Source organism: Phyllostomus discolor, chromosome 7 (assembly GCF_004126475.2).
Source record: "Phyllostomus discolor isolate MPI-MPIP mPhyDis1 chromosome 7, mPhyDis1.pri.v3, whole genome shotgun sequence".
Classification (NCBI taxonomy): domain Eukaryota; kingdom Metazoa; phylum Chordata; class Mammalia; order Chiroptera; family Phyllostomidae; genus Phyllostomus; species Phyllostomus discolor.
Window position 1 is genome coordinate 42,556,516 of NC_040909.2, and position 27,110 is coordinate 42,583,625.

The following is a 27,110-nucleotide window of genomic DNA, read 5'->3' on the forward strand; positions in this document are numbered from 1 at the left end:
CAGCAAGAGAAAAGGAGACAGTTACCTATAAAGGAGTGCCCAACACTATCAGCTGATTTCTCAAAAGAAACCTTGCAGGCAAGAAGAGGCTGGAAAGAAGTATTCCAAGTCATGAAATGACTTGGATGACAAGGACCTACATCCAAGATTGCTCTATCCAGCAAAGCTTTCATTTAGAATGGGAGGGCAGATAAAGTGCTTTCCAGACAAGGTAAAGCCAAAGTAGTTCATCACCACCAAGCCATTATTTAATATTTCTTGTAGTGCAGATGAGCTGTTGAGACAAATTCTCAGCCTTTGTTTGTCTGAAAAAGTCTTAAGTTTGCGTTCATTAAAAAAATCTTTCTTTGGATATAGTTTTGCACTTGTGGGAAAGCTGAAACACTGTTGTAAGGAACATACACATATTTACCCAGACTCACCATTATTATTTGCCTCATTTGCCTTATTTATTACTGTTTCTCTCTCTGGATATGACTATGTGTTCATGTGTGTACATCTTTATGCATTCATAATTTTTAAAAAAAATCTGAGTAAGTTATATAATCTTGACTCTCTATCCCGAATTACTCCATTGTGTATTTCCTAAGATAAAGGATATTCTCTTTTATTGCACAGTATAGTTATCAATTTTAGTGAATTCAACTTTGTTATAGTACTTTATCATCTCTATTCTGGTTTCGGCAGTGGACTCAGAAATGGCCTGTATAGATTTTCTTCCCCTCCAACACATGATCCAGTTTCACATCACCACTGTATTTAGTTGTAATATCTTTTTTTTAAGATTTTATTTATTTTATTTTTAGAGAGGGAAGGGAGGGAGAAAGAGAGAGAGAGAAACATCAATGTGCGGTTGCTGGGGGCCGTGGCCTGCAACCTAGGCATGTGCCCTGACTGGGAATTGAACCTGCAATGCTTTGGTTCACAGCCCGCGCTCAATCCACTGAGCTACGCCAGCTAGGTAGTTGTAATATCTTTTCCATCTCTTTCCATTTGAACAATTCCTCAACCTTTTTTTGTCATTTAACAACACTGGTTTTTTAAAAGAATACAGTCTTTGTTTTTGTGGGGTTTTTTTCCCCGAATAGAATATTTCTCAATTTGACTTTGTCTAATATTTTCTTATAACATTCAGGTTGTACATTCCTGAGTGTTGATGAACTGCTGGCTTCTCCTTCCTGTTTTTCATTTGTTTCAGCACTATATGAATACTATATAAGTAATCTTTTGTCCTTTTCAAAATACCAGTCATATCCAGAGGTATTTGACATCTTTGTGCCCCTCATTTGTGATGGCAGTTTTGATCATCTTGTCAGTCTCTCCACTGTATAGTTTTCCCCTTGCTAACAATAAGAAATCAATAGAGAGATATTTTAATACCATATATTCTATACATCATTAACATTTCACCCTTCTTTCATTCTTTGGTAATTTTACCTAAACTTATCTTTTCTCTGATAGTTGCAAAATACGATTTTTCTAACATCAGCACTCCTTCCACATTTACCAATTGCTACTTGCCATGATTTTGAAAACAAGAACCCTCTTTTCTTTTTCTCTATTTATGATCAATGTAGATTCACATACTTATAACTTATTGTCACCCTTAATTATTTTGGTTTTATGTTTTTCCAGGTTTGGCCAGTGGGTGCTTCTTTATGCTAGTTCCTTGTCCTCATGATATACCCCATTATTTATTTTTATTGATTCATTCATTCCTTCATTTATTTGAGAGAGGGGAAGGGAGGGAGAAAGAAAGGAAGAGAAACATCAGTGTATGGTTGCCTCTCATGCGTCCCTTACTAGGGACCTGGCCTGCAACCCAGGCATGTACTCTGACCGGGAATTGAACTGGAGACCCTTTGGTTTGTAGGCCGGCACTTAATCCATTGAGCCACACCAGCCAAGGTAGAATAATATTTTTAAAAAAGAAAACAAAGTAACATGGTAACTGTAATTATTTTAAACGTAAAGACTGGATTAAAAAGAAGAGGGAGTTATATACTGTTAGAAGAAAACACTTTAATATAAATAGCCAGGAAGGTTGAAAATGAAAGGATGTGAAAAGATGTACCACTCAAACACTAACCGAAAGAAAGCTGATGTGGCAACATTAAACATTAATAGCAGACAAAATAGACTTCAAGGCAAGTATTATGAGAGATAAAGACGGACATCTCATTTTGGTCAAGATGGTCAAAGTGGTTGTTATCCTACTTTTGGTTGTGCGAGGAAGCAAAGCAGACCCACCTCTGCCTCCATCTTTGCTGGAAGCCTCCCAGTGTACCTTTTATTTAAAACAAACTTTAAATTGAGGTAATTGCATTCTTAAATGATCCTTTTGTTGACTATGGTTTTTATAAAAATCTTTAAAATGGGATTATATCAGGTTTATATAAAAATGGAGTGAAGAATGTGATTCCCCTCATACACTTGCTATCCAGCTTAAGCAGTGTTGCTTCACGCATGCCCCCTGTGTGTCATATGTCATCTACTTTCCTCCCGCCCACAGGTTATTTTGAAGCAAAGTCCAGACATAGTGTCTTTTTGTGTACAAATGTGTGGAGGGGATTGTAGATTTTTATTCTATACTATGTTTTTTTAGTTTTAATATGTTGACTTTGAAGGCAGAAAGATAATGCTTGCAAATTCAGTGCTGTTTGCATTCCAAGGCATTTATGTATGTGACAGAGTGTATTCCAGATCTCTGATGTCTGTGATTGGTAACTACACACGCTAATAAAAGTTCCAGAGGCAAGGCCATTTCCCCCTGGTATTTGTAGACATTTGTGTCTCCTTGAAAAGTAGCCTGTTGTACATATTTAGTGTATTGGAGTTTGAGTGCATATCCCTTAAGAATTGAATTCACATTAATAAATTAATTTTTCAATTCCATTGAGACTGCTATTTATACTTGTATACTCAAAGGAAAGAGCACAGTGACCTTATTGTAATTTTTGGTCATATTCTAAACTGTTTGCATATATAAGAGTTCAGTGTTTTAACTCTGTTATTTTTTAAAACTTTTATTTTGGAATAACTGTAGAAATAGCCTTACAGAAAAATAATAAAAAGGGGACAGGGTGTCTATGTGTTCCCATCGTCCAGCTTCATTGTTAATAACTCATGTGACCATCGCACAGTGAGCAAAACCATGTCATTAACATTGGCTCTATGTCTTTATTTTAACAGCTGCTGAAATAGTTCAAGAAATTGAAAATATGGAGAAGACTAGGATGCGTCTTGAAGCTAGTAAACTCAATGAAAATGTATGTTATAGTCTATTTCAGTATCTGAGTAGAAATAAAGTAAAGTTGAGTACTAAAACTAAAACAAGCCAGTATGTATTACATTTGTTCAATGGGAAGTGTACTAGAACACATTTCCATTTAGTATATTATGATTTACTTGCAGCTAATTTTTTAGCACAAAATTCTATTATATTTATCAGTCTTCTAGCACAACATGCAATCTAAAGAAGAGTTTATTAATGAGTGATAGCCCTTAGAAAAAGCATATGCCCATATATATCAGGTAGCATTTGTATTGGTCCTTTTCTCTGCTGGTTGCATTTGATAAGCTGTTTAACTTATGCAGTGCTTGTCATCTGTAAAACTCAGGAGTTGAACTCTATGATCTCTAAGATCACCTTAGCTCTTGGCACTCCAGCGTTCTGTGGTTATACTGATTGAGAAGTTAAGTAATTGTAGGAGTGTATGAGGATTATCTATTGAGCTTATTGAAGGGATCAGAGACCTAAAATTTTTCACTGTTGCCTTCTTCTAGCTTGATGGCCCAAAACTTGAGGAAGGATGCCAAAGAAGAAAATAGTCATTGTGTCCTATGACACTGGAGGAAGTGTTTTGGGCTCTTTTTTTTTCTAGATCATCAGTAATGTGTTTGTAAGGAAAACAACGACCTTAGGGAAGTGAGTTTATAATCAGATAGTGGAAAAAAAGAGATTTTCATTGACTTTTTTACTACCTGTGTGCAAACTATAAGGTGGAGACTGTAAGTGTCTGATGATGAATAATGTAAGTAGACTTCTGATCTCGTAAGTCTAAGATTTTAGAAAGTGGAACTAGAAATTTAACGTATGTCTTATATTTCCCCTATATTACATTTCTTACAGATTTGGGGGAGTTAAGTTAGAAAAGATAGAAGGGGAGCAAGATTTGGTTTATTAGTGATCTACTCAGTGTCTCCAGTCTTGTACTTTAAAGTGTCACCTATTGTATTAATGAATGTGAAAAATTAAAGATTGAAAATACGAAACTTAATTGTTGTGTTAGTACTTCATATGTTCTAATGGAATCCACATTGTATTTTCTACTGATGAGAAATAAGTATTAGGCAAATTATATACTAATTATGATATTGAAGGGAAGTACACAGGAGTTATTTTTCCTAGGTCTATATAAAACAAAGATGAGAGATTATTCCACTGTATTTTAAACATCCACATTTGAGATTTTAAAGTTTATAGTACTGATTTCTATTTTTGTCATGTAATGAATTTTTAATGAATAATTTTTGTATTGTTTTAGATAATGGTTTTTACGAAGGATCAAACAGAAAAGGAAATAGATGAAATTCACAGTAAATATCGTAAGTTGTGTGATTTTTTTTATTTGCAAAGAATTTGAGTTGCAGTTTTTTATCTTAAGTTTATTTTTTAAAATTTGATACAAACTTATTAAGACTGAATTTTAGTTGTGTTTACTAAGGCAGTGACTTTTTTTTAGTAAGTGTGCTGCATTTTGATTTGTGACTAACATTCATTCTACTTTGAGCTTATTACTAAGCACTTTGCAAATATTAATTAGTTGCTCTCAAAGCATCTCTGTGAGAAGAAAATGGAATTAAAATGGAAACATTTCTGACTTTCCAGCCAGTCTTCAAGTCACTCAATGACATTATTTCTGTAAAGAATTTCAGCACTTAAAGCTTGCAAATTTGTGCCAAAAAGAGTTTTCATTTTATTAAGTATTAACAGCTTCCTAATTTTATCACTTTCTTTTCCTTAAGTGGTTTTTGTACATATCTTTCCCAGGGCTAGCACATTACTGTTTTGTCAATTAGGTAGGTAGCTGTTATTCTCTGTTTGGTTTGTTTTTAGTTTAAATTTACATTTAAGTACTTGGTAAACAGTAGTTAATAAATATTTGTTGGGTGAGTATACTACACATGATGTGTTTTAGTTGTGCTAAGAGAAATTTGTTTTCTTTTTTCAGTTCTTAAGCTTTGATGAATTCTTTTTTTATTTTTTATTTTAATCTTTGTTCAAGTACAGTTTTCTCCCTTTTACTCCCATTCTAGCCCACCCACCCAACCCTCCCCACTTCCCTCCCATTACCACCCTCCCCCTAGTTTTTGTCCATGTGTCCTTTAAATTTGTTCCTGGAAACCCTACCCATTCTCCCCTGAAATTCCCTATTCTCTCCCCTCTGGTCACTGTCAGTCTGTCCTCTATTTCAGTGTCTTTGGTTATATTTTGCTTGCTTCTTTGTTTTGTTGTTTAGGTTCCTGTTAAAGGTGAGATCATATGGTATTTGTCTTTCACTGCCTGGCTTATTTCGCTTAGCATAATGTTTTCCAGCTCCATCCAAGCTGTCGCAAAGGGCAGGAGCTCCTTCTTTCTTTCTGTTGCATAGAATTCCATTGTGTAAATGTACCATAGTTTTTTGATCCATTCATTTACTGATGGGCATCTAGGTTGCTTCCAGCACCTAGCTATTATAAATTGTGCTGCTATGAACATCGGGTGCAAAGGTTCTTTTGTATTGGTGTTTTAGTGTTCTTAGGATATAGTCCTAGCAATGGAATTGCTGGGTCAAAAGGAAGATCCATTTTCAGTTTTCTGAGGAAGTTCCATACTGCTTTCCATAGTGGTTGTACCAGTCTGCAGTCCCACCAACAGTGCACTAGGGTCCCCTTTTCTCCACAACCTCTCCAACATTTGTTGTTTGTTGCTTTGTTTATGATGGCCGTTCTGACTGGTGTGAAGTGGTATCTCATTGTGGTTTTAATTTGCATCTCTCTGATAGCTAGTGATATTGAACATCGTTTCATGTGTCTTTGGATCTTCTGTATGTCCTCCTTGGAGAAGTGTCTGTTCAAGTCCTTTGCCCATTTTTTAATTGGGTTGCTTGTCTTCTTAGAGTGGAGTCGTGTAAGTTCTTTATATATTTTGGAGATTAAACCCTTGTCTGAGGTATCATTGGCAAATATGTTTTCCCATACAGTTGGTTCTCTTTTTATTTTGATACTGTTCTTTAGCTGTGCAAAAGTTTTTTATTTTGATGAGGTCCCATTTGTTTATTCTTTCCTTTATGTCCCTTGCTCTAGGGGACATGTCAGTAAAAAAGTTTCTGCGTGAAATATCTGAGATTTCAGTTCTTAAGCTTTGAAGGGCCATATAAGGCAGTGATCTGTTTCGGGAGGAAGGAAGATGTGGTTAATACGCAGGCTCTGCTTGTTGGGGGTGGGGGCCTGTCCTGTGCTAGACTGTCTGCAGCCTGCCAGCTGGGCAACAGGAGCCACAGCTCTGTTGCTGGAAAGATAAGTGTGGTGTGATTTTTTTTTAAATCAACTTTTGGGAAATCAAAGCGATTTTTCTTGAGACAGGAAAGAGACTATCAGTATATCACCAAATTGGCAGAACTGAGGCCTGTAACAATCGGAGAAACAATTTACGTGGAGAAACAGTCATTTAAATCACTAAAAAATGGTATCTAATATATATGTCACACTAAAGAAGAAGTGGATACAGGCAGGACAGTATACAAATATCTACTCCCCACCATTTAAGTATCTTAAAAAAGTTTAATGTTATTGCATAAATAGGTCTTGTTAAAATAATTGATTTTGCCCTATAGTAAACCTCATTATATACTAAAGAAACCAACCAACAAACAACTATCAGGCACTTCTAAAGTGTAAGTGCTTAGTGTTAGTTTAGTCATGTGTTGTGATTTAGTGTCAGGTTCCAAATATTGATTTCTCTTTTTTTAAACATTTTTATTAATATTTTATATGCAATAGTTGTTTTTTTTAATTACTTATATCTGCAAGGCTTATTATGAAAAAACAAAACTCTCTTGCGTCCTCCACCATCAGCCTGTCTTCCCTCGCACTCCCCTGGAGATAACAGTTGTCAGGACTTTGGCTTTTGTCTTGGTAGTTATACTTATTTTTATGAAAAGATTGTTCTTTCTGCTGTTTCTGTAAGTGTTTCAGTTCTTCATGTTAACGGGTGATTGATGTCCCAACATGAAGCACGAAGATTTGGTCTTTTGTACATCTGACTCCTGCTTTTTCCTTCTTCTCACCCTCTGATTATTGTTGTAATTTTTTATAAGTCTTATATTTAGTTAGATTCTTTACAGTTTGAGCCAGACAACATACATAATATGGTTATGAAGGGAAGAAGAGTATGCCACCCCCAAAATACACTACTTCGGCATAAGAATTAATTAGGGTACTTTTAGCTGAAGGCAACTGAGAAGCAGATATTTAAAAAAAAAAAAAGTGCTCTCATCCTTCCCCTTGTTTGCCTAAAAGCCGGACATAAATTTACAAAGGTATCTACCTGTTCATCATCTGCTTTCTGTCCCTAGATATAAGTTAGTCTTTGTATCAATGGAGAAGGCACTGCCTTAAATTTACATAACAGACCTTATTCTTGTTGACTGTGTTTTTTCCAGTTACCTCCCCAAAACACCTTTTTTGTGTGTGTGTTGGGGGGTGGGGGATTGGAGGAACTGCCTGAAAGTGGTGTTTAAGCCAGTGTTCCAAGACACGTCTTTTTATTCTAGGTATCTTCCATGTATATGTAGGATATGCATGTTAATAATGTTTTGTTGGTTTTTCTTTTGTTAATTTGTCTTTTGTTATAGGGTTACCAGCAAAGAACTAAGAAGGTTGGAGGAAAAATTCCTTTTTCCTCCCCTACAGTTATAATTCCTTTTAGGAAAACATTCTATTTTTAATAATAATTTTCTTTCACTTGCTTAATTTTCTATTTACCTAGTATTAATTTACCTCTAAACTTTCCACCAGAAATGTGTATTACCTTCTAATACATTTAAACACATCGATGTTGATCAACTCATTACTGTCTCAGGAGCATCCTGCCTGAGGCAGCCCCCAGCCTCTGGTGCTGTCCTGTTCCATCTGCTGTGGCTGCCCTTTGCTACTGTCCTGGAATTCCCTCTCACCAACTTTCTGGGCATGGTGCTGTCCTTCCTGCTGTGTGCTTCATTTTATTTCAGCAAACAGATCTGCCTCTTCTCTTTCCTTGTTTTGGTGGAATACAATTTTAGGAAACTCCCTGAGAAAAAGGTTTATGGAACGACATTTTTTAAGGCCATACATAACTGGGAATATTACCTTTACTATTGATTGATTATACAACTGGCTTTGCAATTTTAGTTTGGAAAGATTTTTCCTTCCAAAGTTTGAAGGTATTTTTTCATTGATTTATATCTTCCGGTATTGTCATCATTAACTATCTTGCCATTCTAGGTCTTTATCCTTCTTATATAACATTTTTCCCTTTCCTGACCCACACATGTTCAGTTTATTATGTTCTGTTAGTCTCTGTCTTCTGTCTCCTGATTTCATGTATTTCTTACTCTTATCTCCACCACTATGCTAGTCATAGTTGCTTCCTAACTAGTCATCCCCAATCTACTCTTGACCCTCTCAAGTTCATTAACACTCAAAAGCCAGGTTGTCTTTTAAAATGGGTGAGTCTTCTGATCATACTCTTTCTGTCTTACTGCCCTCCTGCCATGATGAAAAGCTTTCAGAGGCTTTTAAGTACATGAAACCTGTCATTTCCCAGACTTGCCTGCCTCTAGCCTTGTCTCTTCCTCTTCCTCCTTGTGATCCGACCACTCAGTAATCTTTTACTTCTTTTATCAAATTCTTTGCTGCTGCAAGGCTTTTGTTACCCTTTTCTCTCTTTGTGGGGAATTGTCTTCTCTTGGTGGTTTTTGTGGCCTCATCTGCTTTCCCACCACTTACTCAGCTTCATTGCAATTTCCATGGGAATTCCTCCGTGATCTCCCAGACAAGGTGATGTTTCCCTTATATGTACTTACTACATCATCTTGTATTTTTTTCATATCGCTATTCCATTTGTTTATTCAGTACAAGTGTTTTGAGTAAGTACTAATATATGCAAGACACTCTCCGGGTGCTAGGGATGTAGGAATGAACAAGACAGCTCATCTTTCTGGAGCTTATCTTTGGCTAGTATTTTAGAGAGTGGTAAATGAAAAAGAGAAAAAAGGAAACAAGTATATAAGAGAGTTTACATTTTTTATAGGATGCCCATAATTGTTATTATGTATACAATTAATTTGTAATTATTTCTAATGAATTTCTAATTGTGTATTTTAGTTTGCTAGGGCTTCCATAACAAAGTACTACAGAATGGGAGGCTTAACATAACAGACACTTATTGTCTCACAGTTCTTGGGGGCTAGAAGTCCAAAATCCAGCTGTCGGCAGGGTGCAGGCTGGGTTCCTTCCGAGGGCAGTGAGGGAAGGACCTATTCCAGGCCTCGCTCCTTGCCTTTCTCTTTCGTCCCTTCACAATGCCTTTCCTCTGTGCATGTCCATGTGCCCCTTTTATAAAAACACCACTCATATTGAATTAGGGCCACCCTAACAATCTCACCTTAGCCTGATTACCTGTATAAAACCCTGTCCTCAGGTGAGGTCACATTCTGAGGTCTGTGGGGTTAGTACTTCAACATACGAAGTTCGGTGAAACACCACTCAACCCGTGACAGTACTTAACAATATTTCCTTCCCTTATAAAACTGGAAGTTCTACAATGGAGGAAATGTTTCTTCCTTGCTCACTGCTTTATAAACAAGTGAATGAATAGATGAAGATGGGAGAATCATCATGTTTATCAGAGTCTACCAAGCCTCTAAAAAATAGGCTAAGAGAAAACAAACGTTTTTCTGCATCTCACTATCCTATTTACTTTTGAGAAGAAGCATACAAGCTTAAGTCTATTCTCCAAGCTTAAGGTATTGGTCGTGCTTCAGCCACCTCCCATCTTCTGACTTGTACAGACTTTTCTTCTATTCATTCATGGTGGGTTGCTTTTTAAAAGAAAAGACAGGAAGGCAGAAAAATCACATTGTTGAATATATATTCTGTGCCAAGGGTTCCACAGATGCTATTTTAGTAATCCTCCCAGCAACCCTACAAAACTAGTTTTATCCTATTTCATAGAGTGAGAAACTGAGACCCAGAAACGTTAGACAGATCGCTCATGTTGTAGGTGAAAAGCAGAGCTGGAAATTAAACCCAGGTGTACCAGGTGCCAAAGTCTAAACCCTTCGTACTCTACAAAAGATGCTTTGAGTCTGAATGAATCACTTGTATGTTGGAAACCTCTTTTGGAGGGTAAGTTTTAGTTTCAAGTGATAGTGCTTTAAAAAGGCTTAATTTTATGAATGGGATACTTTGGTAGTTTTGTGATGATATATCTTTTTTTTTAAGCAGTCTTTTGGATGGACTTACAATCCATGAACTCCTCTTTCAGTAATGGAAAGAAACAATGAAATCAGTCAATTTGAACTTTATAGAAAGTGTATTTGAAGCAGAGGTTGAATCAAATGAGTTTGAGTTACTTGTGCAGGTCAGATACCAGAACTTTTGATCAGTCTTTTTAATGAAAGCTGTGAATTGCCCCAGCAAGGGGCGGAATCTTAGCCTGATGGAAAGTTATTCCACTTGCCTGCCATGGGAGATGTATTTTTGAGATCTCTATGCTTTTTGCTGTGATGAAATACAGTTTTGTGCTCCTCCAGAACACAGACACAGCTCCAGTGAGCATTCTGGTTGTCTCCTGAAAATATTCCTGGGAGTATCAGCCTAATCCTGCTAAGAACACAAGGCATTTTAACATAGTTAATTTATTCCCTTGTACTTTTTTTTGGTCATTAATTCAACAAATATTTATTGAACATCTGCTGTGTGCCAGCTGCTATGTACTGTGGATACAGCAGTGAAAAAGATGTATAGGTCCCTTTTCTCATGGAGCTTTCATTCTAGTAGCAGAAATAGAACATCTTAAGTCAGATGATTATAACAATTTTAGGTGGCAAATGCTATAAAGAAATAAAACAGGGTAGTTTGAGAGAAATTATGGGGGCATTAGGCAAGGTAGTCAGAAAAGGCTTTTCTTGAGGAGTGGACATTTGAAATGAGTCATGAGGAGAACAAAGTAAAAATAAAGAGGCAGCCCTTCACAGAGCTGATGGAAGAGTGTTCTGGACAGAGAGAACACAGAGGGCAGAATCCCTGAGGCAGAAGCAAAGGAGGCGAATGTGGCCAGAGTGGAGCAGTGAGTGCTGGGGGCAAGCAAATGGGGTGAGGGGTGGGAGGGCCAGGTCGTACATGACCTTGTAAGATTTTATTTCAGATTTCATTATCAGTGCCATGAAAAGCCACTGGAAGGTTTAAAATGATAAGTAATATGGTGTCACATTTTAAAAGATCATGATATTTGTTGAATAGAGAATAAATTAGAAGGCAGCAAACAATAGTCAGAAAACCAGTCTGGAGGCTCATCACTCAAACAGTATTTATTGATTATCAGTTACTGCATCCTAGACAGTATTCTAGGAGTTGGGAATATAATATTAAACAGACCAAGTCTCTGCCTCTATGGGGCTTGCCTTCTAACATGACTAGTCAGACAATAAACAAATGAGTAAGTTGTATATTAGTCAGATAGTGAGTGATCCGTACTATAAAGAAATACAAAGCTAGAGTGATGGAGCTATTGTTCAGGTTTGGTGGTCAGGGAAGGCCTCTGTAAGGAGGAGGAATGATACACAAGAAGAGACCTGAGGTGAGGCTGCTATCATGAATTGTGACAGAGCTACAACCTAGTCTGGAGTGGCAGCAATGTAGAAGTAAGAGGGACAGTTCAAGGTTACCTTTGAAGTAGAACCAGTGGTACTCACTGATGGATTTAATACGGGGATGACTGAAAAAGGAATTATGAATGACTCCTACACTCTTGATTGAATCAGCTGGGGAAACAATGCTGTCATTATTTACAGAAATGGAGACCAAGAGAGGATTATGGATGAGGAAAGGGAATCAAAATTTATGTTTTAAGTTTTGGTTTCTGGTAGATAGCTAAGCAGGAAAGAGAATTAAATATGACTGAATGAGCTGCCTAACCAAACAGACAACATGTGCTTACAGGTAGTAGTTAAGGCTAAGAGCACAGGTAGTAGTTAAGGAGAAGAGTACTAGGAAGAAGAGTGCTATAGGGACAGAGCCTAGTCCTAAGCCCTGGCGAGTTCCAACGTCTACAGCAACAGTTCTCAGTTTTTCAAGCCTCTTTACAGTATTAAAAATTGTCAAGGACACAAAAGAGCTTTTGTTTATATGGGTTATATCTGCTGCTATATACCATATTACAAATTAAAATGTATAGGACTTAGACTTCTGGTCAAGTAGAGAAACAGGGACCTGATACACTCTCCGCCAGAGACATCCAACATAAATGGACAAAATGTATGAAACAGTGGTTTTTGGTACACTGGATATTAGGTAACAAAGGACAGGAATATCTACAAGATAGGGAAAAAATGAGATGAGCCCTGTAATAGAGTTTCTAGGTTGTGGTGCAGGCAGGGGGATCCCACGCAGAGCCTGGTAGACTCTGAATTAAGGATACAGATCTAAGATACCAGGGAAACTGAAGGCGCTGGAGTTGGCAGGACAGTGCAGGAGAGGAGAGACTAGCACAGAGAGAGAGCCCTAGGAATCTGCAGAAGGTTTGTCCTGTGTATTCACTCAGCATACAAAGTATGTTCTCTGGCTGTTACCAGAGAAGAACCAGGAGCAGGGAGGGTCTGCCTGGCACAGTTTGGAAATAGGATTCTTCTGTGCTGTTGCAGGAAAATAACTTCAGGGACGCACATGTCAGAGGATTTTAAGCCATATTGGCATGATTTAGTAGAGTGAAACTAGATTGTATGCCCTCAGAAAGGTAGAGAGCAGGCAGGCTGTATAGTAGTAGCTTGTGGATAGAAGTAAAAGGAGAGTCCTCTGCTACTGCTCACTGCTCCCCTGGTTACAAGTCTTGTGGGGACCCTTAGAGTTTAGGACAAAAGAAGACAAAGGCACAAGCCCCGGAGAAGGGCATGGGCAGCTCCAAGGAGGGTGTGTGCTGGATTCTTTGTCTAGCTTTTGTATATTTCCTTGGGTTCAGAAAAGGGCAGGCTTTCTTTCAAACTATTCAATCTCTAATCTCTTTCCCGGCTTTTCCCAGGGCTGTGGTGTGTCTTCCCCCATCCAGTCCCTTTCCTGGCTCTTCCAGGATTTCATGCCCTTAACATATCCATCTGATCTTTCCCCCAGATTTTCCCAGGCTGGTCCCCTAACCCCTTATAGACGTAATTTTGGCTTCTCCTGAGCATGCACTCAGTGAAAGGAATTTCCCATCACCATTTTCTTTCTCCCCTCATTAATCTGAAGGAATGGTGCCCGTTATTCCCTGGGGTGTCTTACTGGAATGACAGTGGAACTGTCCTTTTCTAGTTAATCTGGCTTAATTAGATGCTTGGTTTGCTCTGTTCCTTTTTGTAAATATCTGCTAACTAACTGCCTACTGTAACATGACCACAATAGAATTAAATTAGAAATCAATAACAAAATTGCCAGGTATTTGGAAACTGAGCAACATACTTCCAAATAACTCATGGGTCAAAGGAATATTAAGACCAAGAAATTTCAAAATTATTTATTTCCTCATTTAAAAACAAATTCATTATGTGATTAACATAACCTTATTTTGATAGGAAATAACCATTTCTCAGAACAAAAATAATCAAAATAAGAGGAAATTTCTACTCCTAGCCCAGATGGCATAACAGAGAATGTATTTATGTTCCTTCATTAATAAACTAGAAAACCAGATAAAATGTATGAAACTGTGGTTGTTTTAGATAATGGGGAAAAGCACAGGACGGTGATTCCTGACAGAGAGAAAACCAAGTGGTAAGCTCTCCAGGCCCATAGCTTACTGCCTGTGGGCCGTTTTCAGGCACTGGATGGGGGGACCCCAGAATGATCTGGTGGTGTCACTGAGTAAGGTAAAACAGAAATGAAAGTTGTGGAAGGCCAGGGTTTCTAGAATTTGTGGGATAGCTAACCAAAGAAAAGAGTACCTCTATCTACACATGATTTAGAGGAAAGTGCCTGAGACTAGGGAAAGACTACTTGAAAGGATTAGCTCCAGAAATTCTCCTGGCCCTGTGTGAACAGGACCAGGAACAGCTTGAATCCACTACAAGCCTTAGTAGGAAAAACCACATAATATATAGGGATGTCAGGCAGAATCCTCATAAAGGTATTAATTGCTTTAGTAGCTGGGCTAATCTACCTTAGGGCTAGATGGTAAATATTTTAGGCTTTGGGGTTTTTGTAAAATGTTCTTGTTTATTAATAAATGTTTATAAGAATATAAAAACTTCCCCAGCTGGGTTGCTCAGTTAGTTGGAGTGTGGCCCTATAAGTTGTGGGTTTGATTCCTGGTCAGGGCACATGCCTAGGATGTGGGTTTGATCTCTGGTTGGGCACCTACGCCTGTGGGAGGAAACCCAGGCAACCTATCTGATGTTTCTCACATTGATGCCCTCTCCCTCTCCCCTCTGCTCCTCTCCCTCCCCCGGCCCCCTTCCCTCACTCCCTTCCTCCTCCCCTTCTCCCCTTTGTCCTACCCCTCTCCCTTCCACTTCTCCCTCCCATTTCTCCCTCTCTCTTCCCCCTCTCCCTCCCCTTATCCCTTTCTCTTCATTTCCTCTCTCCCTTCCTGTCCCTGAAATCAATAAAAATGTCCTTGGGTAAAGATTTTCAGGAAAATTTTTTAAATATAATAACCATTCTTAGCTAGAGAGCCATATAAAAATAGGCTTTAGGGTTGGTTTTGGCCTTTGGGCTTTTAGACTAATGGTTGTGCAATTTTTTTCTAATGAAAAGATTTAAAAAAATAGACTTCACTTTTTAGAATATTTTCAGGTTCATAGCAAAATTGAGGGGGGAAATACAAGAGAGTTCCTGTATCTCTCTGATCCCAGAGATGCAGGCTCTCCCGCTATCAGCACCTCTCTTTAAAAAGCAATGAAAATAATGTCCTCAGATGAGAATTTAAAAAAAATCTTGAAGAATATGAGTTGGTTGAATGTGGACTTATTCAATGGTTCTCACAACTATCTGAACCACTTAAAACTTTTAAGAGGTAAATTCAGGGCATCTAATCAGCAGAACTGAGATTTTTAAATTCTCAAGAATTTCTAAATTCTCAAGAACTCCTTAAATTCTCAAGGAGTTCTGCTTGCCAAATGGCAGAACTCCTGAAATAAGGGGAAGAGATGAGTGTGAACAGGCTTATTAGTCACAATATCTTGGCATTGTTCTTTTTTAATTATAGTTGACATATAATGTTATATTAGCTTCAGATGTACAGCCTAGTGACTCAATATTTATATATCTTATGATATAAGATACATTGTTTTTTTTTGAGCAGAGATTATGGGACTTCTTGGGCCAAAGCAGTGGCTGCTATTTACTTTTTGGTTTTCAGCCTAGGCATAGGAGTAATTAGATTTTAAAAAGAAAATTCCTTTAATTCTGGGATTTTATTACTTTAGAAGATAAAGGCATTAAGCCTTTCTAACTACTAATGAGATTACTGTAACAAGTTCCTTGTGTAATTTTTTACAATCCATAGATCTGGTCTAACTAATTCTGGAGACCCCAAAATGCTGTGCTATCCTGTTTGCCTAACAGAAAATACCATTGTGTGAGCCCATTTATTTTTTTTTATTTGCGGAGCAGAAGTACAAAGTAATTATCCTTGAATGCATAGAGTTAAACAGGACTTGAAAGAAATCCCCTAGATTGTAATCTTAGGATCTTACCTTTTCTGAAGAGCTGACTTTCCGGTAATCTTTATGGCCTGCTTATATTTCTTTTGCTGAAATTTTAACCAGTATATTATTTCAAATTTACCAGACACTTACAACCCAACACGATAGCTTCATTAGGAGTTTTCATACATGTACTAGACACATAAATTTATTGCAATTAGGAGCAGTCTTTCCCTAGTGTCCAAAGAACAGTCACACTTATTGATCAGGAATATTAAAATGAATGTGCAAATGGAGATGAACCTAGCTTCTTCCACAATGGAGGAGGCAAGTCAGTTGAGCTTTTACCAGCCAGGATTTTGCATGTCTGGACAAGAATTTTCCATTGCCGTCAGTTATCTACGATTTACAGAGCTGAAGCACAGCTCAAAGACGATGAATGACTGGACTTCTGGAAGGGTAGCTCTAGCAAATGCATAGTTTTCACTTGAAGCACAAAATTTCCCCCATACCCAGTTATTCTTAGTATTGTGCTACAGGGGAAAATAGGGGTTACTGTCTGAAAATAGTCTCAAAACTTTGTTTTAACTATTTGCATTATGATTCTTTCTAATATGCATTTTTGCAGGATTTATGACGTTGTGAACCGTGGCTTCAGTGGTTAAGGGTGCTAGATAAGTCAAGTGCAACCTCAGCTATTTGAACCCTGGTTCGAAATCACAAATGAATGTCCTCAAGTCATGCTTTAACAATGACTGGCCACTCTTTACTGAGTAAATTCATGAACACTACTAATAGTGACCTGAGGTTAGGCTTAAATTATTTCAGAGGTGTGAGGGGGATTGGTGGTGGAGATGTCTTAGATGGTTAAAGGGGTTCTGATTGGAAACTGGCAAGAAGTTTGAAGGGAAAAAAGAGACTTGAAATGGATATTCTTTGTTTTTATAACCCAACTTTCCTAGAGGTTTTTGCTGTTATATTTAATTAATATTCTTCATCTTAATACTCTTTTATGTCTTAGAAATTAAAATGGTGTCTTTTGGATATATTTGGGAAAGCAGTGTATTTCATGCTCTAGCAAAAAGACTTTCTAGAGAATGGGGGTGGGGAGAAACCTATAGCTGCAAACTGGAATGCCACATTTCCATGTTTGTATCTGAGGAGGGGAGAAGATGACAAGGCTTCTACCATCTCCCAGCCCCTTGTACTCTTGTGCTTGCCAGCTTCTTAATTTAATGCATGTGATTCCCAAGGGTGCTATTCTTGAGCAAGCTTGTACACTTCTTGATACTGTTTGTTGGTTATAGACTTTAACTTCTCTAGTCCTTGCTTTACTGAGAAGATCTTTTCAATTTCAGGTAAAAAACATCAGAATGAATTTCAGCTTCTGGTGGATCAGGCCAAAAAAGGATATAAGAAAACTATTGAAATGTCAAAAAAAAAAGTAACCAAAAAAGAAGATGAATCTACAGAAACACTATTCTCTGTATGCATGGGTAAGAGACTTTAATTAAAAACAAATGATGTTGAATTTCACTAATTTATTTTAATATAAAAAATTAAACCAAAGCAATTTACTTTGGACTCAGTAGATATTTGAAATGGGAAGAAGTATATTTAGATGTATAGCAGTTGTTGAAAGTGAACTGCGTTCATAACTCTGGGGAAAAAGACTGGGAGGATGTCCTAAGACACAGTTTCTAACATCTGTCTTCCTTTTGGTTAATAATGAATCAGACATTTCTTAGTTCTTTAAACTTGAAGATGTTTTCTAGGTGTGGGAATTATTGCTACGGATCTTGCAAAGAGAATAAATTATTTTTGTTACAGGTCACTGGTATTTATTTTGGAGGGAATGTTCTGCTAAGAAAATCTAAAGCTAACACACTTGGTATGCCAATACATAGCATATTTCTTAATTTCAACCCATTTTAATTTTAGATTAATAGTATATTTATATTGCCAGGACTTTGGGACAGTAAATAAAACAGAATCATAATGGAGGAAAGTGCACAAGAAAATTTCCTATTATTTTTTTTATTGTGGTAAAATGTACATAAGATTTATTATTTTAACCTTTTATAAATACACAGTTGAGTGGCATTAAATACATTCACAATATAACCATCACCATTACCTATACCCAAAACTTTTTCTTCATCTCCAGTGAAAACTCTGTACCCATTAAACAATAACTCCTTTCCTCCCTCCTCTCCCTTCAACCCCTGGTAATTATACTTTTGTTTATGAATTTGTTATTCTAGGTATCTCATATAGGTGCAACCATATAATACTTGTTCTTCTGTGTTAGCTTATTTCATTAAGCATACTGGTTTCAGGGTACTCAAGTTGTGGCATCTATCAAAATTTCATTACTTTCTATGGATAACTAATACTCTGTTGTATGTATATGGCACATTTTGTTTATCCATTCATCTGGAATGGGTTATTTTCACCTTTTGGCATTTGTGAGTAATGCTGCTATAAACATTGGTTTTTAAATACCTCTTCAAGTCTCTGTTTTCCATTCTCTTGGCTCTATACCTAGAGAGTGGAATTCCACCGGAGGGGAATTTCTGGTTCATATGCTAATTCTGTTTACCTTTTGAAAGATTGCCACACTGTTTTCCACAGTGATTAAACCATTTTCCATTCCCACCAGCGATGTTTGGGAATTTCAGATTCTGTCTGTCTTCACCAACATTTGATGTTTTACATAGCCATGGTGGTCGGTATGAAGTAGTATCTCATTTTGATTTGACTTGTATTTTCCTAAAGCCTAGTGATGTTGAGCATCTTTTTTATATGGTTATCTGCCCTTTTGTTTGTCTTTGGAGAATGTCTGTTAAAGTCCTTTGTGTATTTTTTAATTGAGTTGTTTGGTTCTTTTTCTGATTGAGTTAGGAATTTTTTATACATCCTGGATACTAATGCCTTATTATATGTGATTTGCAAATGTAAACATTTTTGGGGTAGTCTTTTTGCTTTCTTGTTAGTATCTTTTGATGCACATAGGTGTTTGATTGTGATGAAATCCAATTTATCAACTTCTTCCTTCTGTTGCCTGTATTTTTGTTGTTATATCCACGAAGTTGTTGCCAAATCAATGCCATGAAAATTTCCTTTGTTTTTTTTCTAAGAATTTTATAGTTTTAGCTCTTACATTTAGATTATGATCCATTTTGAGTTAATTTTTATATATAGTGTAAGGGAAGGGTCCGTCTTCATTCTTTTGGATGCAGATAATCCATTTTTCTGAACACCATTTGTTAAAAGACTGTGCTTTCCCCAATGAATGCTCTTCACAACCTTGTTAAAAGTTAATTGATCATATATGTGAGGGCTTATTCTGTGCTCTCTGTTTTATTATATTGGTTGTATGTCTGTCATGCCAGTAGTATACTGTTTTAATTATTGTAGCTTTGTACTAAATTTGAAGTTGATATTTTGAAGTCCTCCTGTTTTATTCTTCCTTTTCAAGATTATTTTGGCTATCTGGGTTCCTTGAGATTGATTCTATGTGAATTTTGGGGTGGGTTTTCTATTTCTGCAGAAAGTGCCAAAGGGATTGCATTGAATCTATAGATTGCATTGGTCAGTTTTGACATTTTAACAATGTGAAGTCTTCCATTCATGAATGTAAGATAATCTTTCATTTATTTATCTCTTCTTTAATTTCTTTCAACTTGTATTTTTCAGCATACAAGTGTCTTTTACCTACTTGGTTAGATTCATTCCCAAGTATTTTACTCTTTTAGGTGCTATCGTATTCCTTATATTGTCTTATATTCTGGTGTCATTTAGTAGTTTGCTGCCTGAGTATATGAAGTCTGTCCAGATTTTAGTTTTGGGAAAAGCCAAAAGTTACAGGGTGCCAAATCTGGGCTCTAGGGGGTTGTTGAGTCACCCGGGTGATTTGATGTTTTGCTAAAAAACTCTTCATGAGACGTGATGCATGAGTAGGCATGTTGTTGTGATGAAGTTGCCAGTCACCAGCCGCCTATAGCTGTGACCTTCTGACTCATCCGAATAGTTTCTATGGAGGAGTGTTCAAGCTCCACACAAAATTTGATGCAGATTCCTTGTTCTACTTGCTCAGTCATTTTGAGTGTGACAGCCACATAGTACACATGCTCACTCAATAGTGTCTGTGCCCCTACTGACTAATTCAGTGAAGTCATCATTAATCACACATGCTCACTCAATGGTATCTACCTCCCTCACTGACCAGTACAATGAAGTTTATCATTGTTCACGCATGCACATACCAGCCCACTCTCCTTGGCTGCCAGGTTATGTTGATGTGGTGCAAACCATTCTCATTATATGAACAATGGCTTCACTTTTTCTGGACAGACCTCATATACCCCATGGTCTTTGTGAACAACTTGGATTTGTTCATGCAGTTGTTAAAGATAGTCTTAGAAAATGGTTTAGCTCCGGAGAAAATCTGGCCTACTATCTTAGATTCGGAGAACATTTTTGTTTATTGGTTGAGATTGCTTGTACTCAGGGGTTATAATTTATTACCTGCATGTGTATATGCACATAGATATTGCTCTCTCTGGGGTTCACAGATGAGTGTGCTGCTGGTGAATTGCTGTGCGTGAATGCCCATGTTTGGGAGAGGTGGGGGGTGCGAGAGAGGAAGACAGATTAGACAGTCACAGACTGACTGAAAGGTTGGGCTTTGTACGACATCATACAAATGTATGAACTGTGTTAAATTTTGCTCTTTAGAATAAACTTGCTCATTAAAGTGCCAATAAGTTAAAAGCTAACTCATTGAGTATAAGTTAAAAAGGTGTGTTCTGTCAAGTAAAACCTTCATTTATTTTGTTGCGTGTCTTTGGGAAAGTTTGATGTCAGAGCCTCATATTTGGGGCTCTGTTTAAAGACCTCTGCTGAAACCTGTGGATGGATGTGGAGGATTACTGGCTTTCGGCACCTACACATTGTTGTATGATACTTGTTCCCAGAAGAGAATATATCTGATACAAGCTTACTAAAGAGAGGAGGAAGTAAGAGAAGATAGTAAATCAGGTGCAAAAATAAAAAACATATTTAAGGTGAGCAGGATTCTGTTCTCTGGCTTGCCAGTGTGGTTGCAGCCCCCTGGCCAGTTGAGTGTTAAGATACCCGGGTTTGTTGAGTTTGCTGGATGACTGGTTCCTCTTAACATGGTTCTGGGTGACTTTACCAGAGGAGCTCCTGGGTGGTTGTCCTAGTTAGCTTCTTTTCTTGTCTCCCAGATGCACACTAGAGGGTACAGTTTGGTTCTGGAAATGATTAGGCTGACTGAAAGCCAGATGTCAGGAGCTTAGTTTTAGAAATTGTACTCTTGTGATGTATGCTGTTCTCCAGTATAACAAACGCTTGTATCATTATTTCTGGAAAAATTCTGACTATATGGAACTTGAAAAGATTTTTTAAAAGAATTTGCCCTATTCTTTTTCCATAAACTTTCTTTTTAACAAAACCTTGACAGTTTTTTTTTTAGTGTCCTTCGTTAAAGGCCACTTGCCTCTGTAAGCACATGGATGACTGATGTGTGAAAGCTCTGCTTCTCTGTGAAACTCGTGAATAAGGGTTCTATACTATTAGCACTCGTGGCCTGAGTAAGTGTAGTACTTACTCAGTTCCCGAATCTGAAAGACAGCACAGTGGAGATCCCAGCTGAGCTCTGAAACAGGTTGTGAGGGAGAGTCCTGAGCACTGAGGGATCCTTCATGGATTTTATTATCTGCACTCACATCTGCAGCTATTTGGTCATACCTGCATGTCACCTTCTTGTAAACTTTGTGTCTTTATCTGCAGTTAGAGACTTCAGAAATTGAGAATATGACACAGGATACATAGAAATGTGACATGTATTGTGTCAGACAAAACTGTTGGATATGTCTGGTTAGTTTTTCTTTTCAATAGTGAATATTAGATTCATTGTAACAGACTTAGAAAAATTTCTAGGTAGATACATTACCATATAGTAGTCAGTGACAAACATTGTAATTGTTTTACTAATTGAATCTTTAATCCTTTTTTAATATGTTTCTTATGTTTATCAGTGTTTTCTGGTCTGAATATATAGGAATTCTTTAGTAATACTGTAAATACTATAGAAGCCACATTAGAATTACAAGGTTCTCCCTACTCCTGATTCAGAGGAGATTTTGTTTTTCAGTTAATTAATCTGGAAACACATGGAATGGACAATGTAATTAGATGACACCATTACAGTGTTGATTCTGATTTTCTGGCTGTCACTAGAGTTTTGGAATCAATGTTAGATAAACATATTTTACTAATACAAATAGGAATATTAAATATTGTGGAAATAATAAATATGCAGAAGTAGTAGGTTTTAAGGTACTTTTAAATGTTTCCTTATTTTTCTTCTTCTTTTCAATTTAGAACAGGAAGATAATAAAAGGAAATTCTCAGAGATGCCCTTGGTAATAAACCACTTCTCTCAGTCAAAACTGGACTCCCCAGGGACCTTAGAGCCCGATACACCTGATGATTGTTCCAGTTGTACGGACATTCAGGAAGACCATCTGTCTTCATCAGAATCAGATTCATGCAATAGGTAAGAAACTTGCAGTAGTTGATTATTTGAAATGTCTCTTTCCTGGGCATGCTAAGAGAGGCACAAATAATCAGAGAACAACTTTGGAGCTGATGCAGTTCCTCAGTCTTCCATTTCAGGCTCCTTTTACTGCTCTGTAGCATTCACAGTGATAGCAGGGCAGGGTGTGGGAGAGCATGCAGTCCTAGGGTGGTTTTGTTTTCTACCTTGTGGCCCTTATATAGGCATTTTTTCTGGAGTTGGAAGAGTATGATAGTGAAATTTTTGTCAAGACAATGAGTGAAGGAGACAAAGATAACTGTACTAGAAAACAGTGATAACCAGAAAGACAGTGCATAGGGAGAGTAAAACAAGAAGAATTTAATCAAACAAATAGAAGCAATGGGGAAATTTTTAAAAAGAGAGATTTGGAGGTAAGTCATTTTCCAGCTGATTTTTTTAGAAGATATTAAAACAATTTTTAAATGAGGACACAGTGTTAAATCATCATCATACACACACACACTGTTTTATGTTCTGGCATTTCACTTTATATGATATATACTACCCATGTTTCTACATCATCTCTATAACTTTTAATGGATGCAGTGTTCTCTTGTTTCTCTCTACTGTAATTGACCAGACTCTTCAACTTTTTTCGGATATCTACATTTTCCTTACTGTTCTTGTATACCTAATGCTGTGGTAAAACTCTCTCTTCATGACCTTTGATATTTAAAAATTTTTAATTTTTTAATATTTAAAAATTGTTAAAGTGTAGTGCTCTAGATTGATAGATTATGTCTAATTTGAATCATCAAGTTAAGAAGAAATTTTTTATAAGAAAAGCATAACCAAAGACTGATTTTTTTTAGGAGTCCTGATAAACAGTTCCAATTATGCAGAATCTAGTATTAGGAAGGGGAAATCTCACCTCACTCCTAACTTTTTCAAGATCAAAAACATATCTCAAGTTGAGTAAGGGAGAAACATGTGGTAGCTTCAGTTTTCTCTAGGAGGGTGATGCTGCACAGCTTTTCTAGATGGGACTGTTCTTGCCTGTCCAGTGGGTCGTATTCATCTTTAAATGCAAGTCTTATAGGAATATAAGGTAACAATGGAGGGATACCGGAGGTCAGGAGAGTAAGAGTTTTTAACCATATTCACAGGATGCTTAAATGTTTCAGAATGCTTGGGACATAAAATGGGACATTTTTATGAACTTGGAGTGGGAATGGAAGAAAGTGAAAGGGGAAACACATGGCAGTTAGTATATTTATCTGTGGGAAATAGGATGAGTTTGTAGGAGATCTTGGCCTCAGAAGGGCTTATTGACATCACTGAAGAGGATTATTAAACCATTTTTTTAAATGTTAATATAAGCTTTTACATTTTGTCACATTTTTTCTTAGTTATGCATATGTATATTTATATACCCATAACCCATGGCCAGATGACCTACTAATCGCAGAGTAACAGCTTTATGAGATATAATTTACATACCATATAATTCAGTCATTTAAGTATACAATTCAGTGGTTTTTAATAGGTTGACAGACTTGTGCAGCTATCACCACAAATTTAGAACATATTCATCACATTTCCTTTTGGGGCACAATGAAATGTGCCCCAAAAGAAATGTCATACCTGTTAGCATTCGCTCCTCATTTTCTCCCAACTCTGCCAGCCCTTGGCAACCACTAGTCTACTTAAGTTTGCCTGTTCTGGACTTCTGGTCAAGATGGCAGCATGGGAAGACATGGCTCGTCTCTTCGCACAACCACATCAAAATTACAACTAAAACATAGAAAAACCATCACTCAGGAATGTTAGAAATCGAGCTGAATGAAAGTCTGACAACTATGAAATCAAATTGAATGGAAGTCTGAACTATGGAATTAAAGAAACCATATCCGTCTAGGCTGGTTGGAGGGGCACAGACATGGAATGGGCTGGTTCCACACCCACACTGATAAAAATTTGGGAGGGATATTTCAGGAGTGAGAGTCCCAGCCCTACACCAGGTCCCCCCAGCCTACGATCCAGTGCCAGGAAGATAAGTCTTCACAATTTCTGGCTGCAAAAACCAGTGGGGATTGAGTTGGTGGAAGAAACTGCTGGAGCTCCAAGCAGTTCTTCTTCAAGAACCCATACACAGACTCAAACACTCAGACTCACTCCCTCTGAGCTCCAGTCCCGGGGTAGCAACTTGAAAGCACCAGTAGTTTACAGGTAGAAACTGAAGTGTCTGGCATCAAGGTGAGCAGAGGCCGTTACTCCTCTGCTAAACCCTCCCCCCACAGAATAAGGAAGCTGCTGCCATATCTGAGACCCCATCAACCTGGCTAACACTGTTTGACCTGCTTTGGAGATCCCTAGAGGCTCTGTCCCACCCAACTTATGGGTCCTTGCAAGCTGCTTTTCCATAAGAATGGCTGGTCTTGGCTCCTAAATCCTATCAAACAGGCAACAGCTGGCTTCAGTGAGCCCCAGTGGCAGCCAGATTAGATTCAAAGCTCGGCTTCAGGAAATCTCCAAGCCAGCACAAGGAGCAGCCATCTCAGATGCTCTACAGCTAGGCAGGGTGGCCCCGAGCAAAACACAGGTGGGGGCTGACCTTGGCCTACACCACCCAGGAAACCCCAGAGCCTGCACACCTAGTGGACAACTACATACCATGTCGGAGCACCACCACCCTGCCTCTGCACAGCTGATCCTCCACTGACAGTGGAGGTTGGTGGTTAAAGGGTCACAGTTCTTGGAGCTGACTGGCCTGGGTAAATCCCTCCCGTTGACCTGCCAACAGCAACCAAAGCTCAACTATAAGAAGAGGGTGTACTCAGCCCACACAAAGGGTACACCTTGAGTACCCAGCTTGGGTGAGAGGGGAGACTGGACCCTCCATGACAGCCAGTACATTAGGCCACGCTACCAAGACAGGGAGTCATTGCAGCTCTACCTAATAGAAACAAACACTGGTAGGTTGCCAAAATGAGGAGACAAAGAAACATGGGCCAAATGAACAAATAGATCAAAACTCCAGAAAAAGAGCTAAATGAATGGAATTAAGCAGTCTATCAGTTGCAGAGTTAAGTTTGTCTACTCTGGACATTACTTATGAATGGAATCACATAATACGTGGTCTTTCATGACTGACTTCTTTGACTTAGCATAATGTTTTCAAGGTTCATCCATGCTGTGTCATATTTCAGGACTGTATCCCTTTTTATCATGGAATATCATTCCACTGTATGGATATATATTTTATGTATTAATTTATTAGTTGATGGACATTTGGGGTGTTTCTAATTGCAGTTTTAACAGAGAAAAAAGTCACTGAATTTGCTTGTGCACTTTGGGAACTTAGCTGTAGAGACCACATCAAAGGGTTTGCCTGGCTTGCCTTAAGCAAGTGCAGTATCTGCTACTCATCTCAATTATGAATAAGTTTTAGACACATTGTAAAGATTGAGTGTTAATCTTTTAAATTATTATTTTATTAGTACTCTTTTTTATATTCCCCTTTTCATTTTCCTGTCATGTTGTTGGTTTAAGATATTTAAGTTTAAAAAGTTGAGTCTCTTCCTAATATAAGACCTTGAAACTGGCTGAAGGGAAAGTGGGATTGAAGTGAGCCTTCACTAGCATTAGGTTTGGTACCAGGACAGACCACTTGGCGACTGATTCAAGCTGTGAAGGGGTAATTATGCAGCAGGAAGCAGAGATGGTGTAGCAGGAAAAGTAGTAGATTTAGTGTTGAATGACTGGGTCAGGAATTACTGGGCTGTCTGAGATTCAGTCTTTTGAAGTCTTTTTCCATATAAAAATATCTCAGATCTATTGGGAAGATGAAAAGAGGTAATAGGTGTGAGAGTCTTTGATAAGTATGACTATTAATCTATTTTTATAATGATCAAATCAATTAAATTTTCTTAGTAATGCTGCAAAATTTGGGATTCAATGGCTGGACATTTCAGAAATGCTTTTACAGCCCTCAATTCCCTCATTCTAATTTTCAGAGTAAATCCCAAAATTTATCTTTTTTCCTACTTCTGTTCTGAACTTTGGTAGAGAAAGTTGCGAGCCTGGTTTGATGAGTTCCATTCAAAGTTCATTTAATTTGGATGCAGCTGGATGCTTACTATTGCGGTGAAGTCTTCTGACTTACTCCTTATTATGTTTCCCATGGCACCTATTCCAAACCCCTTGCATATGTCTGTTTCCTCACTTTCAGTGGACCCTTGTCTCCCATCCTGGTTCACCAAGTCCAGCTAATCTGCTCTGTCTCCAGGTCTATCTTTTCAGCCTAAGGTTTCTTGAAAATTTTTACCTCTTCATTCCTGTTAATTGTTAAGAGAAAGACATAATTCTTAAGACATTTCTAATGACTCTTCTTTCTTGTCAATAATGAGATAAAAACATATTGATTCTTAAGAATGAGTCATCCATCTCCTCCCAGACATGGCTCTATCAATCATAACCATTCCTTAGGTTTGCTTCTGGTTGGCCCCTTTCCCTCAGCCCTTCCTTTGGTCTCTGTCTTCTCTTATTCTTCCTGCTAAGCGGGAACTAATTTCACCTTCCTCTCTGAATTCCAAAGCAGTTTATCTAAATCAGATCCTAAC

The 27,110-nt window shown here is 37.7% G+C and overlaps 1 protein-coding gene across 2 annotated transcripts in view; it reads left to right on the forward strand.

Annotated features, from left to right (window-relative positions):
- RAD18 (RAD18 E3 ubiquitin protein ligase) overlaps positions 1–27,110 on the forward strand; it is a 113,680-nt gene that overhangs the window by 46,606 nt on the left and 39,964 nt on the right. For both annotated transcript variants that reach the window (XM_036030858.1, XM_028518897.2), the window contains exons 8-11: positions 3,193–3,269; positions 4,548–4,608; positions 17,279–17,416; positions 22,332–22,506. In XM_036030858.1, the coding sequence (XP_035886751.1) occupies positions 3,193–3,269; positions 4,548–4,608; positions 17,279–17,416; positions 22,332–22,506 (451 nt within the window). The remainder of the gene's footprint in view (positions 1–3,192; positions 3,270–4,547; positions 4,609–17,278; positions 17,417–22,331; positions 22,507–27,110) is intronic.